Raw genomic sequence first — 19,239 nt, forward strand, 5'->3', positions numbered from 1 at the left:
GGGGGGGGGCAGGCCTAAAGTTGTGTAAGGGGCCCCAAAATTTCTGAAGACTGCCCTGTAAAGGGTACAATATTAGATACATTTAGTATCTTTATAACATACACCAACCTAAATATTAGGTTATGTTAATTTTGTGTGCACTAGCTTTAGAAAAGTTCCTGCAAAATATTGTATTTATTTGCTTGTTTTTTTCTAAATAATACTTATGACTGCTAAACCCTCTTTATTTGAAAAAATATGTTTTAATGGCTACATGGATGCATTGCTGAAAAGTAAAATTGCTGCAGTTATTAAGTGGTCTTCAGTGTCAATTTTACATATAAGTTACTTCAGCAAATGTATGCTTCTCTGGATATGTAAAGCATATGCATCTCACTAGGTGAAAAGCAATCATTTTGTTTCTTTATACAACCTATCTGTACCTACCCACCCCTTGTAAAACGTATTGTAAGATATTTGACTTCAAGGATGATTACATTTAAGAGATGCGTTTTAATATAGATAACCATATAGCTCATATTTCTGGCATGAGGGCAACCATTCATAATATGGCAACTAAGCAGCTCAAAATATTATGTTTATTTAATTGACTTAGAATTCTTAATTTTAATTAAATTTATCTTTTGAATGTTAAGGAACAAACGAGGTCTGACCAATGGATGGATCAGGGTTTCTACCAAGTTAAAATATCATGTATAAATATATTTGATGTCCACAAGTCACATGAATTTGTCACATAAACTGTTTATTTGTAGCTATATATAAGAAATAAATAATTCATTTGATATAGCTTGTGTTGCAATAATAGATGGGACACATTCCAACATTGCTCATACCTAAATGAATACAGTTGGTTAAAGAATGTTTGCAAGTATGTAAGTGTATGTAAAGCTAAATACTAAAGTTGTGTACAGTAGCGTTTTTTCTCTTGTAAAGGTGTACAAGCTTTTTTTGTCTATATATTGGGGAGAGCAAGTGTTTAAAAAATGCCTGTTGATCCTGCCAGTTTTAGTTTTCTCTATGAGGCATGGCTGTAATGTGGTGACAATGGTTTCCCACCAGTTCCCAATACTGTGATAGCATTGTCACCCCCCTGTGTGAACTACAGACAGCTGTATTTTCATCACTCTGCTGAAGTCAATGTTCCCTAAATCTTGATTGTAAAATGCTCTGATCATGTAGCAGCAGAGACTGTGATTTCCTGTTACTTTAACTGTCACTTTTGCTGGACATCTTGCCATGTTATAGGAAATGGAAAAATAACAGATCAACTGACAGTATCAACAGGTAATGAAACTATGTTACAGGGGAGAAACATAGAACCAAAAACTGCTCTGTTAATACTACTGACAGACTGCATCATATTCTATACATATTTTTATTTGGTCCATAGTACTTCTTTCAGTTGAAAAAATATGCTGCTTTTTGTTCTTTTCATAAACAAGTTAAGAATGCCATGTAAAATGCATAAATAAGCAATTTGTAGATTTCTGAAGTTGGTAAAATCTCTTACAGGCAAAGTGATCACACTTTTTCTATTAAACAAGCAGCGAAACATTTAATTAACAGGTTAATTAAGTACAGTAAAGGTCTGCTTTATATCTCCATGTATGCTGTCTGAACACATGTGCCTGCTGATAACGCTCATGGGAATCCCACTGACAACAATGGAAATATCACCACATATATTGCTGAGATGTAGCTACATTCATTATTCAGGGCCCCATCTTGCTTTGCTAGCTGCATATGATTACCAGAGAAGTCTAAAAACACTGTTAGAAATTTACTAAAAACACATATGCTTAGTCAGATTTGTAGCACATGGACAGAGCAACATTCTTGGTGGCTCTTTCTAGAGAGTAAGAATGTTATGATTGCCGCTTATTACCTTGATATCTAATTCTAATCCTTTAAAGGGGAATAAATGGTATTAGACTTTGCAATGGAAGCCTATGGGTCCTCCATTTGAAGTGACTAATTCCTTTTTACTGGAGCAACTAATCTACTTTAGGGAATCCTAAAGAGAACTGCCTACAGGAACATGTCCAGAGAGTATTGATAAATGGCTATTTTTCACATTGGTCTAAGGTCGAGAGTGGCATGCCCCAGGGTTCTGTGCTAGGCTGTGTTTAACCTGTTTATTAATGATATTGGGGAAGGTGTTAATAGCCATGTTTCTGTGTTTGCAGATTATACTAAAATTGAGAGGGTAATAGACACGGGATTAGACATTATAACATTACAGGAGGACTTGAATAAAATGGGGGAGCAGGGAACTATGTGGCAGATAAGGATATATGTTAAAAAATGTAAGGTACTGCATTTTGGGGTTAAAAATAGGCAAGCGGAATACACATTATTGGGTACACCACTAGGGAAGTCAGAAATGGAAAAAGATTTGGGGGTCATAGTAGAACACAGATTGAATAACAGCACCTAATGCTAGGCTGTGGCAAACAAAGCGAGCAGAGTACTGTCATGCATTAAAAAGGGAATGTACTGTAGAGACAAAGTAATAATTTTGCCACTTTGTAGATCACTGGTTTGGCCTTATCTTGAGTATGCGGCTCAATTTTGGTCACCAATCCACAGAAAGGATGTCCTGGATCTGGAGAGAGTCCAGAGAAGGGCAATGAAACTAATGAAGGGGCTGGAGGACTAAAGCTAGGAGACAAGGTTGCTAAATGTAAACTTGTTCATGCTGGAAGTGAGATGATTAAGAGTGAACGTGATTTTTATGTACAAAACGTTGGGTGGTGATGGCAACATCAGCAATAAACTTTTTACTATAAACTCCCTAAAAAAGACTAGAGGCCACCACCTAAAATTGGTGGAGAAAAGATTTAACCACAAAGGATGTAGGGGCTTCTTTTCAGTCAGAGTGGTTACATTTTGGAACTCTCTGTCACAGGCAGTGGTATCAGCAGAGAATATTGATTCATTCAAAAATCAATTAGTTTCCATCCTAAGAGACTGTAACATACAGGGGTACATGAACTCTTAAAAACTAAGACCATAAAGGGACTCATATACACACATGCACGCACAAACACACACAGACCCACAAAGGTTGAATTTGATGGACCTGTGTCTTTATTCAACCTAAAATACTATGTAACTACAGTATGTAATCCTAAATTATCACAAATTTCTCTCCTCCTATGTCCCTTTTTACCTCCATGGAACTGCATCCTCTTATGTCTCCTCTAATGTTTAACTTAATGGTTTGAACCTCCACTTATTGAGACTGGAGATCTTTGATGTACACCCCCCTGAAATCTATGGCAAGTGCTAAAGTGAATTGTTTACCTTTTTACTGTACAGTTAAAAAAATATACAAATTGCCACATTTAGAACTGCCTCCTCTAATGTCTAATGCCTCCTCTAATGTCTAACTTAAAGTGACATTGAAGGCAGATTCCCCCCCGCTGTAAGGACTTACCTTATTGGATGCCTCTTGATCCGAACAGCTTCTTCCTTCCACTTGTTTTCCACAGTCCCTCCAACACTGGTACTGGTCTCTGATCCAGTGCAGACTCCTCTTTCTTCCTGTGTCCCATAGAGTCTGTCCGGCACGCACTCTCCCGGCTGCATACATTCACTGACACTGTGTCTCTCCCCTCCCCTCCTCTGATATGGACTGTGCATGTACACTTCCTCCTGCACGGCCGTTCAGGAAGATGTCGTCTGTGGCCGGGAGCAAGTGGCGCAGACACAGGTAAGTATTACATATTTTACAACTTTTTTTTTATGATGTGGCATATATCTAATGCTTGCTAGCATTAGATACATGTAAAAAAAGAGACTTTTATTCTTCTTTAAGACACATTTCTGTTATCTGATATTTGCTCCTCTAACAAACAAACTTTCCACCATGTTTCTTTGTTATGGTAAAGAAATAAAACAGTTACCCTAACAAATATTTATACAGTGTCTGTTGTCTGTGTTTTGCTGTTTGATCTGCCCATATTACTAATATATTTTAACCTTGAATATATTGTGAGGAAATTTAAATGACAGCCAGAATTTTACAACAGTTGCTCCAAAGAGTTTGTCATAGTACCTCCAGAGCTGCCCAAGATGAAACACTGGCTAAAATAATTATAATACTGTACAAAAGAAGAGTAAAACAATACACTAAAAGCCTGATAGCTGTATATGGCATCTCAGAAAATATAAACTAAAAAAGTCCACCATCTATAAATATCGATCCTCCAATTAAGTCTTCACATATTAAATATACTGCAGTCCTAGAAAGAAAAATACATAATAGAAATACATTGACACATCTATACAGAAAAGGCCATGGCATATGCTCACTTGACCCAGGTTTCTTCCTACCACCTCCACAAAAAAAGGTTTTTAAAGACAGATCCCACAGTGGTCAGCACTCACCCCCTCTCCCCCTCCACTGCCGCTCCACTCTGGCTATGGAGTGTCCCTCGCCGTGCTACATCTACCACTGTCATGATGTCAGTGGTCCTCAGACCACCGGAACCCAGGGGAGAAGAAGCTGTGGGGACTGATCTGGCAGCCTAGCAGGACTGAGGATCAGGTGAGTAAATCTGCTTTATTTAAGTCCCTTAGACATAACAAGCACTTAAACCCTTGCAAATCTATACAAAATATTTCATTTGAAATTCCAGTTACCTTTATTTGTATGATTCTATTTCCAAATAAAATAAACACACTGCAATAAACTAAATTAAAGTTGAATTGTATGCAGGTATAAAATATTTTATCATTAATACATCCTTAAATGTATATATTTTTTAAATGCAAACAGTGCATTTGAAGACATCTATGAAGATCTTTAGTGGTAGAAAATGTACTGTCTCTCAATTGAAGGTAAATATTGCAACAAAAGCTGTTTTTTTATATTATCATTTAATGGGCTATTCATTTTTATCTTATTATTTTTGGCAGGAGTCCAGCTTTAAGAGTACACTGCATTCTATTTTGCCCTTACAGAAAAAACAATGTTGAAAATATTTTAGAGGTATTTTGGTGCAGCCACAACTTTATAAACCTGATAGAATCTGCAGTAATGTGTATGTGACCTCTCAGCTAATGACAGATGCAAAACATAAGCATACATTATTCAAGCAATTATTTCAGTTATATTTATGAATGCAATTTTCTTTATGGGGTACTTACTCATAAAACATTGTCCAGCCAGTCTCATCACTTTTTGTTGTTAACATCCCAGTATTGCCCTCATATGTCATTAAGGACAACTCCAGATTTTGTGTAGAGACCATCTTAAGTCCTCCATTGGTACCAAGTGCCAATGTGATAATCTGATTGTCTGGCATTAGAAAATGACGTGGAGTACCATTAGAATCCCTGCGGATTTTCAAAGAGTTGCCACTATTGTCGATAATTTCTATTACATCATTGTCGGCACTGTAAGTAAAATTGTACAAGTATTCTCCTGTGACCAAGCTCTGTGTGTACTGATGGATACCATTGATATTAAAAATGTATAATTCTTGTTCTCCTGGAGATGCAATTTCATACTGATTAAATGAAGAGAGAACAGGCTGGTTTTCAACAACAGCTCTTATCCGTATATTTCCAAGGTCTGCAATGTATACTGTACCATCGGGTGCTACGGCCAGGGATGACGGTGAGTTTAGAAATGCATCAGTAGCATAGCCGTCATCTCCAGCATAACAGTTGCAGTTGACATCATCTTTGCAGTTGCAGTCAGAAGCTGCCCCAGCTAAAAGAGATATTTCACCATTGGTCGTCACTTGTCGTATTCTATTGATCTTCTTTTCATTTGTCTCTGCAATGTATAGTATCCCAGTATGGGAAATAGCAATTGCGCTGGCAGATTCAAGTGCAGAATGAATAGCCAGTTTGCTTAAGGAATAGTCTATACCAGGTACCTGACAATGCATTGGACGTCCAGCTATGATACTAACTTGATGGTTTTCTGTAATACGCAAAATAACATTGTTTTCTAAGACGTAGAGGGAGTTATCCATTGGGTTAACTGCTAAATCTGTTGGCCATTCCATACGAACCTGAAAAACATTTTTTAGACTTCATTTAGAAGATTGAAATAAATTATGTAATAATATAAGATAAAACCAGTAACAGTAATCCATAGATAATAAAGGTTTTAACTTTTTAAGCCCAATTAAACCTTTTTTCTAAATCAGCTTAATACATTCCAGATCCATCAAAATAAAAGGTGTGCAAACTCTTTTTTTTTTTATAGAAAGCAGCCACAGCCTTAGTGGAAAATCCTTCCCCCTGCCATTATGTCCCAGACAAAGACAGTTGCTAAGTATGTGAACTGAGGTTTGACAATCTCCCCGTTGAGTCAGAGCTAGAGATTTCTAATCCGCAAAACTCACAATTCCTGCTGATTGGAGACCTCTAACTCTGACTCAGAGTTCTGGCTGCTTTGCAATTAATAAAAACAATATGAAATTCCATGCCTTTTTGGTTTTATGGACCTGGAGATTGAACTTAAAGTTCAATTTGGCTTTAAAGATACCCTGTCATCAATTTTAAATAATGCTGGTAAAAGCACAGAACAATCAAGTATTTATATATTTTACATGCTTACTTGCAGTTTTTTTTCCTTATACTGTATATCATTTATTATTCACTTGACCTTGCTGGAAGAATTGTCTAGTCATTTCCCTAGCACAGACCCCTCTCCCCTTGAATGCCATAGCCCTCCCCTTATCTGGGTTTAATTACTCTGTGTGCAGGCCAAAATCATCCACCCCTTATCTTGCCTCCCTACATAACCTTTTATGTAACTGCCAAATGAGAGATCAAGGCAAATACTATGAGTATCAGTTCTGAATCCCCTGGTGCTGTAGACATCACATCCAAGATTAATGTATCCAGCAGCAGTCTCAGGGCCTTTGGATGTCAACACAAGGAAATCTTTTATGGTTAACATACATGCATAAATACATTACATTCACACATAATCTTATAGGAAGATTTTTGTTGAAATTAATGGTCTGGTCTGACTAAATACTGTGCAAAACAGCTCTTCATTAAGAAGTGTCAACAAGTAAACACAGATAACTGCCGTGTATATTTATTAACCATAAAATGTTACTAAATACCACTGGTTACATGTAAGGCTAAATCAGCTTCAGATGCATCACATTTTTCTGGAGATTGTAAATGTGTCTTTTCACAAAAATTAAATAGATCATTTTGATTAGTATAAATAATAATTATACCTGAGTGATGTCCATGCTTGAATCACAGCTTAAAGGCCGTCCTGCAGCAAGGTCATTGGATCCCAGTAGAGTAGAAATGATTCCATTCTGATCGACTTTTCGTATCATTGTTGCATCAACAAAATAAATAAGCCCATTCTTATCAACTGCAATTCCTAAATAGTTAAATACAAAATAATGTCATGTGTTTATTATTCTGTAATCTATAAATTTACAAAGGTAAACTCAATTTTAAGAATCTACAGCAGTCCTTGGGACCAGCACTCTATATTTTAGAGTTTAACAAGTAATGCTTTAAGGTACCCACAGATGTTGTCAACTGTTTGCTGGGAAACAATATAGCCTTTGAAAGAACGCAATATTCACATAACAAATATGAATAAATCTTAAGAGACTGTGAACCATACATACTATATCTCTATATTGACAATGGAAATTGATATTGAATTACATTTAAACTTCAGTAGTTTAATCAGTAGTTTTTGTCCGGTAATTTGCATCCCCAACACACCATCATTTTCACCCAAACCTAATAACAACTGCTGGGCATTCATCTTTTTTGACTAGAACCATATTAGATTTCTGTCATCACATTAATGTTTTATTAGGGTTATGTAGGCAACATCTAAAAACATTCTAAAAATGAAAGCACTCTAAAAAAATAAACACCACATTATCTCCAGGCATAGCTTAATTCTCAAAAGTTAGTGACAGCTGGGTCTGATAGTTAGCTGTCATGCACAGTTTGGGTTGCTAGCCAACAAAGGCTGAACTTAGATTAATGTTCCCTCCGTACAGGGCAATGTTAATCTACAGATTGTGGCTGGAAAGTGGTTAAAGTAAAAATGCATCCATTAAATGACAGAATGTAACAAAGTTATACTGTTTTAAAACCTTACTACAGACAAATTATTTTAGTATTTCATATAGCGGAAGAGAAATGTCAAAATAACTTTCAGTTTTTTTTCTATGGGAAGATCTTTCTCTTCCTGTCCTTGTCATGCCCAAGCAAGAAATGCACAAAGAGCAGTTGTTAACTGGACAGCTACACATAGAAAGCAATAAAGCCTTTGCCAGAAATTCTAACTCTTCTTCACTCTACTAAAAATCAGCTTCTCTTTGTGTCCCTATTGGGGAGACTATCCACCAATTACTGTCCTGGCAAAAGTGAAGGGAACTCTTCCCAATAGAAACCTGACCTTACTGACCGGTTTTAAACCTTTCCCCTTGCACAAAATGTAATAGCTCAATACCCATTATGACAACAGAGAGTTGTACTTCACATGATATCCCTTTACTTGCCTCTTGGGTTAGTTAGAATGGCATCCACTGCTTTCCCTCCATTGCCACATCTTGCCTCATCAAAGGGCATGCACTGCTCACCGTTGCCAGCAATAACTTCTAAGTTGGTCGCAATATCTTTTGCCCCTGTAAGGGACTTGATCTTGTATATTCTCCGGCTGTTGGTATCTGACAGATATATTGAGCCAGACACTGGGTCTACTGCCAAGTAATATTTATGTGCTATGTTGTTGCTTTGAGAGAGAGAAAACAAATGCCATTTAATTAAAACATATAATAAATGTCACCACAACACACAGCATCCTGAGATAACGTTGAAAAGTGGATTACTCCTTGAGACGTGGGAGTGCCAGTAAGGGCGCTATCCAACAGAAACACCTATTAAAGATAAGGGCATTTTCTGTGTGATAGTATCCTGACAGACACTAGTTACGCTTTAACAGATAACTCCCACTGCCTGAACATTGGAAATACAATGCAACATGTAAACATTTATGGAAAGCATGTAACAGCAGCATGGAAAAATAAAATGAGCAAAAACATACATTTTCTTCTATTGTTAAAACGTATTGATATTCCCTAGTTTATATTGTGTATGTACTGTATGAATTATTATGATCATAATTATACAGGATTTAGCACCAACCATTTGCACAGCACTTTACAAAATAAAGGGAGATATTTGGGATACAATTTAAGACAAAAGGGTTAGGAGGGCCCTGCTCATGAGAGCTTACAGTCTAAAAGGGAGGGGTGTGTGATACAAAAGTCAATAAATGCGAGGGGATGTGCTGATAGAGAAAGTAAATGATCAGTTTTTAGGTAGAAGCAGGATAGGCTTCCTGAAGTAATACATTTTCAGGGATTTTCTAAAATTGGTCAAAATAGAAGATAGCTGGAAAGACTGGTATAGGATGCGGCAGAGTTGTGGATTGCTTTGTATGTTGTTATTAGTGTTTTGTATTTTAGTTATTAAATGAGTAGAAACCAGTGGAGGGATTGGCAGAAAGAGGTGGGAATCGCTAAACAGTTGGTAAGGTTGACAAGACTGGCAGCAGCATTCTTGACTATGGGGCATAGTCTGTGTAAAGGTAGGCCAATGAGAAGGGAATTACAATAGTCAAGATAGGAGATAACAAGGGAATGAGTTAGTAGCTTAATGGTGTAATTAGTAAAGAATAGCCATATTATGGAAATACTACAGAGAAGGAGGTGGTAAGATTTGGACAGTAAATGGATGGGGGGCTGAAAGGAAAGGTCAGAGTGCAAAGTTACACCTAGAACCCTGGAATAAGGGACTGATAGTTGTGCTGTTGATCTTGATGTAAAAGTTGGGGGAGGGTACTTTGGGGGTAGGGGACATTGGAGGGAGGAATATTATGAGCTCAGTTTTGGAAAGTTTGAGGAAGTGGTGTGACAGAGGAGGAGATGGAGTTGTATGTGACACTGGTGACACTCTATCAAAGTCAGAAGGAAACTATATTCCAAGAAGAAAAATTTTAGTAAATACTCCTATAGGATCAGTTACTTCACCCAGGCTCCTTTGTTTACAGTACTAGACTTAGAACCAAGGAGACACATAACACTGCAGTACAAATGAACATCAGGACAGAGCCATCAGCTCAGGGGGGCACAATATAATTTGCAGTTGTTATTATTTGCTTGCTAGAGGTGGTGCACTACATTGTCCTCCTCTGTCTCCAAACTTAGCTATAGATAAGCCGGTGTGTGCAGGTCTGCACGAATATTAATTCATTATTCACTCCTTCCAGGTATAATACCCCTTAAACATTTAGTACATATTAGATGACCACTCCCTGATCTAGTTTACTTCAGCCACATAAAGAGATATTTTGTTATCTTTGTAGACACCATTAGAACTAGTGGTGTGCTTATGAGGATTGGAAAGAATTTGGAAAGAAAGAAGTTTAAAGAATTGTGGACACTGAAAGCACGCACAGGAAGAATGAATAGATATATGTAGATTTGGATATAACTGCTAATTGGAGTGAATTACAGGGATAGATTGGTTTTTACATTTTTATTTAGACATTCTCAGACAATTACTTAGGTAATGGGTGTTCTGCTTGGCCAAGGTGAAGTGTCCTGGCTGATTGCTGTTATATCTATACAATAATGTTGGCACTGGGGTGCTTGCTCAGTAATCATATATGCTTGTATAATACAGGTATACATGTCTATTTAATCATTTTTACAATAAAACTTCAACATGTATTTCCTATGGCCAGCTTTATGTATTAACCATTTTGGCTTGATATACAGCAAGAGTGGACAGCAAATAAGAGAGGCAATATCAGCCGGTAAACATAACCAAGCAGATGTCACTGCAGAGCTCTGAATACAAGTTAACATAACAATAAATGCTTGATTGCATTCACTTTATTTACTCCCAACCTACCAAAAGCATTTATTATAAATGAACAAACATGAAATATTCTTTAATTTGCTATACTGCTTTGAATTAATAGTAACCTGTCATGTGATGTATAGGTGGGCTTCTAGTGCGGTCCTCCAGCTGAAAATGTTAGCTGCCTAGCCTTGATCAAAGGATTGAAACAAAAGATCAGTGTGATGATAAGGCAGCTTGCATTTTCAGAAGGAAAGGTCTACAATAGCAGCCACCATGTTCCCCTCATTACATTACACAAACTTTTAGAGCTTTTTGGTTGCAGTTGAATTTCAGCTAATATTTAAGAGCAAATCCAAGTCAGTCAGCTTGTGGTTGGAGGCCTCTACCAAAATCTATCTCTCATAAAACACCGGTATCTATTTCTGTCAGCCATCTGCTAATCCATGAGAAGTGTGAAATCCAATCTTAATCTCTCATCAAATTTCCATTGAAATTTAACATTGAACATCTGTGCTTACATCGCTTCACTAAATGCAAACTGTAATTAATTCTACTTGAACTATTTTTTAGTCTTGCTGGTCAGTTGATGGAAAGTTTCGTTAAAGAAACATATGTTGAAGCAGAGGGAAAAGGGGATAATTTACTGTTACAGTTGCTCTAAATCACTTAAGATCACATCCCTTAAAAAAGACATTATAAGCATCCTCAAAGTTAGTCCAGGCATACTGCGTAATACTTTCATGTTTTCACTTACTTATGTAAAACAACAGACATGTTTTTTCTGTCAGAAAGAAATGATATATAGTGACATAAAAGGGGAAAAAGTGATTTGTGTATCATCTTTTTTTTAAATTATTGTTTAGGTCTTGGTGCACAGGGCCACAATTATGAATCACGGGTGTCTCCCCCGGTGTCTCCCCCAGCAAAGCACCTTCACCATGTTGACGGCATGTGGCCTGGTATGGTGCAGGAGGGGGGTGCATGTTCGCCCAGCCTTTCTGGCACTGCTGGGCTGCTGCTCAGATCAAGGGTCTGGTAAGGGATTTTAGGGGGGACCCCATGCTTTATTTATTTTATTTTTTGTCATTGGGTATACTAGAAACTACATTGGTCCCTCCCCCACCCCCCAAGCCCCATACCAGCCACATGGGATGCTATGTCTATTGTAATGCCACTGATTGTGCTTATTAACATGCAAAGTGGCAAAAGTCATGCTACAGTACAGAATATTCTGATTTGAACTGACTTGAATGATACTGAGAAAAAAAGAACATATGACTGAATTTTAAGGCAGAGGGATATTCATATCATATGAAACTGTGTAACATTGTATATTATTGAGACACACTTGGCATATACTTCTCTGAAAAACTTTGCCTTTCACCTATTTTTATTGTAAAGTGCCATTAGTGAAGTATTAACCAGTTGACATCCGCGGTGTTAAACCCCCTTCCCATCCAGGCCATTTTTCAGTATTCAGTGCTGCGTTACTTTGACTGACATTTATTCCGTCATGCAACGCTGCACTGAAATTAATTTTATACCATTTTTTAGGGACAGATAGAGCTTTCTTTTGGTGGCATTTAATCACCACTGGGGTTTTTATTTTTTACTATATTAAGGAAAAATTACCCATTTAAAAAAAAAAAAAAACTATTTCCCCCTATATTAAATGATAAAACATTTATTATTACCCAATTTTTTGCTAAAATATAAAAGACGGGGTCACGTCGGGTAAAAAGACACCAAACATGTCAAGCCTTAAAATTGTGTGAACGTGCGAAACCTCAAAAACCGATAATACCTAAAATTGGCCATGGGCGACGCTTTAAAAGCTTTTACCGCTCATCAGTTTAGTGTTATCAGTGATTGATGGCCCTAAAATGATTGCTGTCACTGCGACATTCGCGCCGTTATGTAACGTGTGTAGCGCAATTGTCGTTTTTGCGCGCTGGTGCACCGGGCGCGTATTTACGTTTATATCTGCGTAAACGTGGGGGTGGGGGAGTTAAACATTTTGGTTTTTTTTTTACTTTTTTTATATGTGACTTTTAAAAAAAAATGACGTCTGGAGACGGCAACCCACCAATGCTGCAGTGCCGTCCGTCCGTTTTTTTACAACGGGCGGACGGCAAGTGGTTAAAAGAAATCAGGGATTCAGTATTTTTTATGTATCTGACTAATCATACATTTTAGAGAGGTCTCTAGATATCTCTATAGCAACTTTCACAGCAGATTTTAAACTGTTAAACTGGTTTGAAACAGACACATGCCATTGTGATGTGGCCTATAGGTAAAATCAGTGTTCCATATGGACATCGTCACTGTAGCACTGATGGAAATAATCACTGTGATACTTACATTGGGTAACTTATGCCCTTATTGTTCACCATAAAGCCATCTATGAGAATAGGCCGAACAGCAGCGAGTAGCCTGCCTGAGGTTCGGCTTAGCCGGTCCAGATGTTGGATCGGCTGAGTTGAACTCCTTCTACACTTCGGGTCGGCCGAACATGCCGAGCATGTTCTGCTGACCTGAAGCCACATGAAGCCACCCGATATACGGCTGAAATCAGCCGTACAAGCCTGAAGGGAATAGCCGAACAGCGTTCGGCTCACTTCACTTCGGGTCGGTTATTAACTTGGCTGCCTACGGCAGCTTAGTGAATAGACCCCCTTAGTCTTTCAATGCATCCATCCATTAAGGTGCCCATTATTTTTAAAGCTGATAGTCTGCCTTTATACAAAGAATATTTGAACTTTGAAACTCACTGGCACATCTGAATTCAAATAGTTCATTACAATGGGCCATTTTCAAATTAAAAAACTAAATACAATTATTAATAATAACTTCCTTGCTGTTTCATTAAATTTTCCCCACATTTTATTGTTTAAAGATTTTCTTATGGATATCCTTGGTAAGTGCTTTCATGTGGTAGCTTATGCCATAAACGTTCCCTAATTAAAAACCACAATTGACACAATAATGTTCCTGTGCCTTTTTTTAGCCACAAGGTTTTAGCTTTTAAAGATATGTAAATCTTTCTGGTTGGAATAATGGTGTGTTTTTAGACATTTCCCCAAACAGTGTTTTCTGTAGGATTCATGGTTCAGCATGTCAATAATGTCAGCGTATTTGTCAGCTAAATGGAATGCCATCTTAACTCAGTATCATTGTGTCACTTGATCCTGGCAATATATCTCCAATTTCAGGCTAAACTACAGGATAATTACAATCCTGACAGAATTTAGATTACAGGTAAAGTTAATATCTCTTGGCAGCACTGAAGAACTGTATAAAGATAAATAGCCAGTTTCATTGTCCCATAGCTTAATCTTAATAGTTTCCCTTGTTGTTCAAATTTTACCTTAAAGAGACTTTGTAGCCAAACTATTCATTTTAAGGAAATCTTCACATACCATTATTAGTGCATTTTACACATTTTAGGTATGTTATTTACCTGTAAAAGGCTCCAATGTGTAGATATCCAAAAGCCCGAGACTGCTTATGGGTGCTGCCATCTGGGATGTGATGTCAGCAGCCACCTGAGCTGTCACTCAATTGACATTCTATCATATTCCCCTTCGCTATTCCCCTGGCTGCTACATAATAGGTTATGTAAGAAGATGAGGGGAGGGTGGAGATGCTGGTTAAGCACAGAGAATAATTAGACACTCCCAGAAGAGAAGCGGGCTTTGATGTTAACGGAGAGAGAGGGCTATGCTAGAGAATTGACTCGCCTGGAGTAGTCAAATTTTCTAGCAAATTCAAAGGCATGTTGCAAATTAATAAAAAATCATTGAGGGAAAGGAAAAGCACTGTAAGAAAGCATTTAAAATACTTGATTTGTCTGTGCTTTCACTGCAATTGTTTAAGTTAGTGATGCGTCTCTTTAAGGTTGTGTTAGTGTAGATAAAGAGTATACACTCTCATTTAAAAAAAAGAAATAAATAGGAAGAAGATAATTAGGGCTGAATATGGTTCCCTAAGTGTTAACTCAAAGTTAAATTGAAACAAATATTATTTAAAAATATATTTTTTATTTCTATAATTGCTTTATTTGATATCATGTGCAGATTAATGGGCATCCCGTTGATGTTCAAATCAATGGAACAGAGTAAATACAATATAATTTTATATTGTATCTCTAAATCATGCTACTATATAAAGCATTGATAAGAAGGTTAGTTTGGACAGCAGTAGCTTCAGTCTCTGCTCTAATATAAATCAAGTATAGGTTGTCATTTTGACATTTGGGAATTGGGAGTAAATGCTGGGGGGTCATGGCAACAGTGGGAGAGGGACAGGGTGTGTTATGTACAGCCTGTGTACTTTGATTACGTATTTTTTGTGCGTACTGTACCTTGCAGGCCCAAAGTCCACAACGGGTTAAATAATATAATCTGTTGAAAATAGTCATTCACTTCCTGTGTGGTAAAAAATCGTCCCCCAGAAAAGAAAGTGAGGGGAGAGCTCAGTTTCTGATAGTCCTGGGTAGCAGTAAAATCTGACAGTGGTTCTACCCTTTTCCTACTCTATCAAAAATGAAATAAACAGTTTTGGGTATAGATACACATTAACTACAATGTTGTCTGCATGATTTGAGCATTGTTTCTTAACAGTACATTTCCTTAATGCATTTCATATCATATTTTACCTTCAACAGAAAATCTGTGATTCTACTACACTGCACAATCCATGGATTTCCAGCAGGTAGTTTTAAAAATTATATTTTAAAGCTCAATTCTGGGCTCTCCATATTGTCTGCATGTACACCTAGCTATATAGTCACAGTTTGATATGACCTGGGCCCGGATTAAGGGAAACCGATGCCCTAAGCACAGCCCAACAATGGTGCCCCACTTGACATTAAGGGGCTGATTTACTAAAAGATTAAAACATGTTCACTTTGCAAGGAAAATTTTATTCAGTTTTACAATAACATGTATTTCCTTGACATCTATGATGAATTACTAAAGGAAAATATGCTGTTCATGTTGCAAGGAATTTTTACTTAGCTTAGTGTTTGGTGAAAATTCACTTTACAAAGGATACCCAATCATGTGTAAGGAAAAAATAAAAACATATTTTTACTTGCACATGACTGGATGATGGAAGTCAGCTGAGCTTCCCCTCATTCACTAAACCAAGGGATAATGCACTTTGCTAAGTGAACAACCTATATGCCTTTAATAGCTCAACCTCTAAGACTCAATGGGGGTGATTTACTAACCTAAACACACGCACACACCAGGTGCGTGTGATTTTCACACAGCAAAACGTATTTATCAACCAAAAAGTCTCTAAAAGCATATTTCCACTAATGCCATATATGGAAAAATCATGCACATGATGCATATATAATGCTGCTTCACAGTTTAGACAAAAATGGTTAGCTCATGCATTTACATTCCTGCATTCATCAACGCAAGCAACATAACATAGAGCTAATTTACACAACATCACCTTGGAATTCATGCAAGGCTTTGCACAACACACCTGCTGGGTGTGTACACACTACAAAGGTGTTTAGATTCCATCCATAGATCATGCTGGGAGGGAACACACTACAGAGGTGTATACATGTTCGTGGTGTGTTTGTAAGGTTAGTAAATCAACTCAGCAATGAGTGCTGAAAGTGAAATACAAGTCTAAAAATTTGCAAACTTTCTTTAGCTAGTCAGCACCAGGCAAGACCCCACAACTATATAAAATACTTTTTTAATAGATTGGGCTTGACTCAAAATCAAGCAAAGGACTGAAGTAGGCTATACACAGTTAGAAGTTTGAACATAATCGATTTAGGAACGTTCATTCAGCTTTCTAATAGTAATAATAATATCGATGATCAATGTCAACTTCAGTGATTAAAAAATTTGAAGGAGCATGTTCGAAAATTTCTCAATAAAACAAAATTCAAACTGGAGTTATGGTTTTCGTTTGGTGAAACTCTATTCAAAATAAAATTGAATGTGAAATTAAAACGAAAATCAAACAATATTTTGAACGACAATCGCCAAGCCTCTGATGGTTTTATCGAATGCTCCAACAGGATTTTTTTGTATGAATGTTCATTTGAAAATCTACCTGTGTATACTGTACTTGAGGACATGACATTTCATTGAGAAATGATGAGGGAAAACACTTTTTGATAAATTATATTTAAGAATTAAGAAGTCTGTGGGGCTGTAATGTGCCTCTGCAATCAGGAGAGAGCGAACTTGTGGCATAGGATGTAAATAAACAAGGTAGGCCGTGGCTTTTGGATCTTAGTAAGTATACATCTGTGGAAACAAGGGTAGGATCAATTAGCTCAGGGCAAATGACCAAAAAAGGATAAATGCACTTGGTTTTTAAGTGCACTAATCCTTTAACCTTCCTGGCGGTAATCCTGAGTGTGGCTTGGGGTTACATTTTCAGTACCAAAGGCGGTAACCCCGAGCCACACTCGGGCATCTTCTGGGTTCCTTCCCTGTGAGCGCCGGCATTGCAGGGGGGCGGAGCTGGCGAGAAATTCAAAAGTAAAAAATAGAAAAAAAAAGGAAAAAATACTGAGATAATCATATCGCCAGGGAGGTTAAGGGCATAATAGGTAGGGGAAAATTATGTGGTGCCCCTTGGTGACCTGAGCATGGGCTTATTTTGCTAAATGTCATCTACAAATAACATTCAATTAGCTAAATTTTACTTCCCATCATTTGCACCACAGATTTTGCTACCTCTTTACATTTAGGCTGGTCGCTATATTGAAATTGCAAAAAAATACATTACCATTTAAATTAGAAATCATTCTCACATTCAACAGTAAATATCATTTGTGAAGAGACTGTGTTTTAGCACATAGGTTTAAAGTATTGTTTTACACATTTACATCATGTTTTTAAAAAGTTGATTTTCAAACCGTTTGATCCGCTTTAAAACTCCCATCGGGCAGGTTTATGTATCCCATAAATGCTAAATTTTATGAACGTGTAATATCAGAAATAAATGAATGTGGCTTAGGATTATGTTACATACATAAATAAAAAGGCACATATATACATTTTGAGGCAGTGAGACAACATAGTAATAAACAATGACAAAGGTATGAAACCACCACACTGCTAAAATGACTTCAAGAACATGTAGAAGCTGTGGAGCAGGTACTCATACTGGCACTAAAAAAAACTTTTTTTTTTCAATAGCAATGTTGACAGAAAGTATATGAAAGAAACACACAATTATGCTTTTCAAAGTCATAACCTTACCTATGTTTAAATTCTTTGTTTCTTTAGCAAGAAAAGGAGAAAAAATAAGAGAGAAATGTATTAATAATCTACATAATAGATTGAAAAGGCATTATAATTTTAGATATCTAGATCTGGTGGCGACAACAATGGACCATGGCTGTGCAATATGTGTTGGCATGGTCGCTTGTAGTCTCCCATCTGTGAAACATGTGAAAGGGTGACAACATAGGGGCACAACATCCTACAACAGGAAGTGCATGAACAAGGATCTTCAAAGCAGGATCACCAGGCAGTCTTTTATTGAAAGCTGGATATTTAAAGGATAAGGGCACTTTAAAGCTATGCGAACCTATGCTTCTGATCCCTTAAGGCTGACCTAACCAATCCCACCTTCCCTCTGCACAAATGCATGCTTACCAATTTGTGACAGGAGTGGCCTCTGTTGTTTGTTTACATTCTGCAGCGCAAGTCTCCCTCAGGACTCTCCCTTGCACAGTACATCCCTATTGACTTCTTTGGAACCATTCTCTGGCCAGGAGACAGAGGTAGATGAGCCCCATAGAAATGAATGGGGGTGTACTGCACAGGCACAGCCAGGAGAGGGAGATGTTTGCCGCAGGATGTCTATAAATGGGCCCATCAGATCTCAGTAGGTAAGAATCTGTGCCCGGGGAGGGTGGGATCAATTAGGTTAACTTAAAGGGGCCAAGTGAATAAATGCACTTTTGTTGTAAAGATTTTGAAAAAGACTTTTGAAATCATTAAACATTCATGTAAAAACTTATATGATATGTTATTGACTGGGTTTACAAATACTTCAGGAGTCTTTTAAATTGTTTCACCTAACTGCAGTGTAAACCAAAAATTGTGCCTTTCATAATGTATTCCATTTGTACACATGGGGGTTGAGTTATAATTCTTCCGCCTAGTGTAAAGCTTGGCAAATGCAATTCGCATGGCACTACCACCACTAGAGGGTGCTAAGGAGCATCGGAAATAGGATTGGTTAGGTCAGCGCCATCTACTGGCAGTAATGCCATGCAAACAGCATCCACCCAATTTAAGCTGGGTGTAACAGTCATACATCAGCCCCTTAATGTGTCTGGGTACAGAGAAC

At 37.4% G+C, this 19,239-nt stretch overlaps 1 protein-coding gene across 1 annotated transcript in view; it reads right to left on the minus strand.

Annotated features, from left to right (window-relative positions):
• The window catches only part of TENM2 (teneurin transmembrane protein 2), a 102,335-nt gene that overhangs the window by 51,057 nt on the left and 32,039 nt on the right, over nt 1-19,239 (minus strand). The window contains exons 9-12 of the mRNA XM_018562531.1: nt 18,141-18,161; nt 8,523-8,755; nt 7,221-7,375; nt 5,158-6,032 (exon numbers count right to left, since the gene is read on the minus strand). Coding sequence (XP_018418033.1) covers nt 5,158-6,032; nt 7,221-7,375; nt 8,523-8,755; nt 18,141-18,161 — 1,284 coding nt within the window. The remainder of the gene's footprint in view (nt 1-5,157; nt 6,033-7,220; nt 7,376-8,522; nt 8,756-18,140; nt 18,162-19,239) is intronic.

The sequence above is a fragment of the Nanorana parkeri genome, unplaced genomic scaffold (assembly GCF_000935625.1).
Source record: "Nanorana parkeri isolate BGI_ZX_2015 unplaced genomic scaffold, ASM93562v1 scaffold582, whole genome shotgun sequence".
NCBI lineage: Eukaryota > Metazoa > Chordata > Amphibia > Anura > Dicroglossidae > Nanorana > Nanorana parkeri.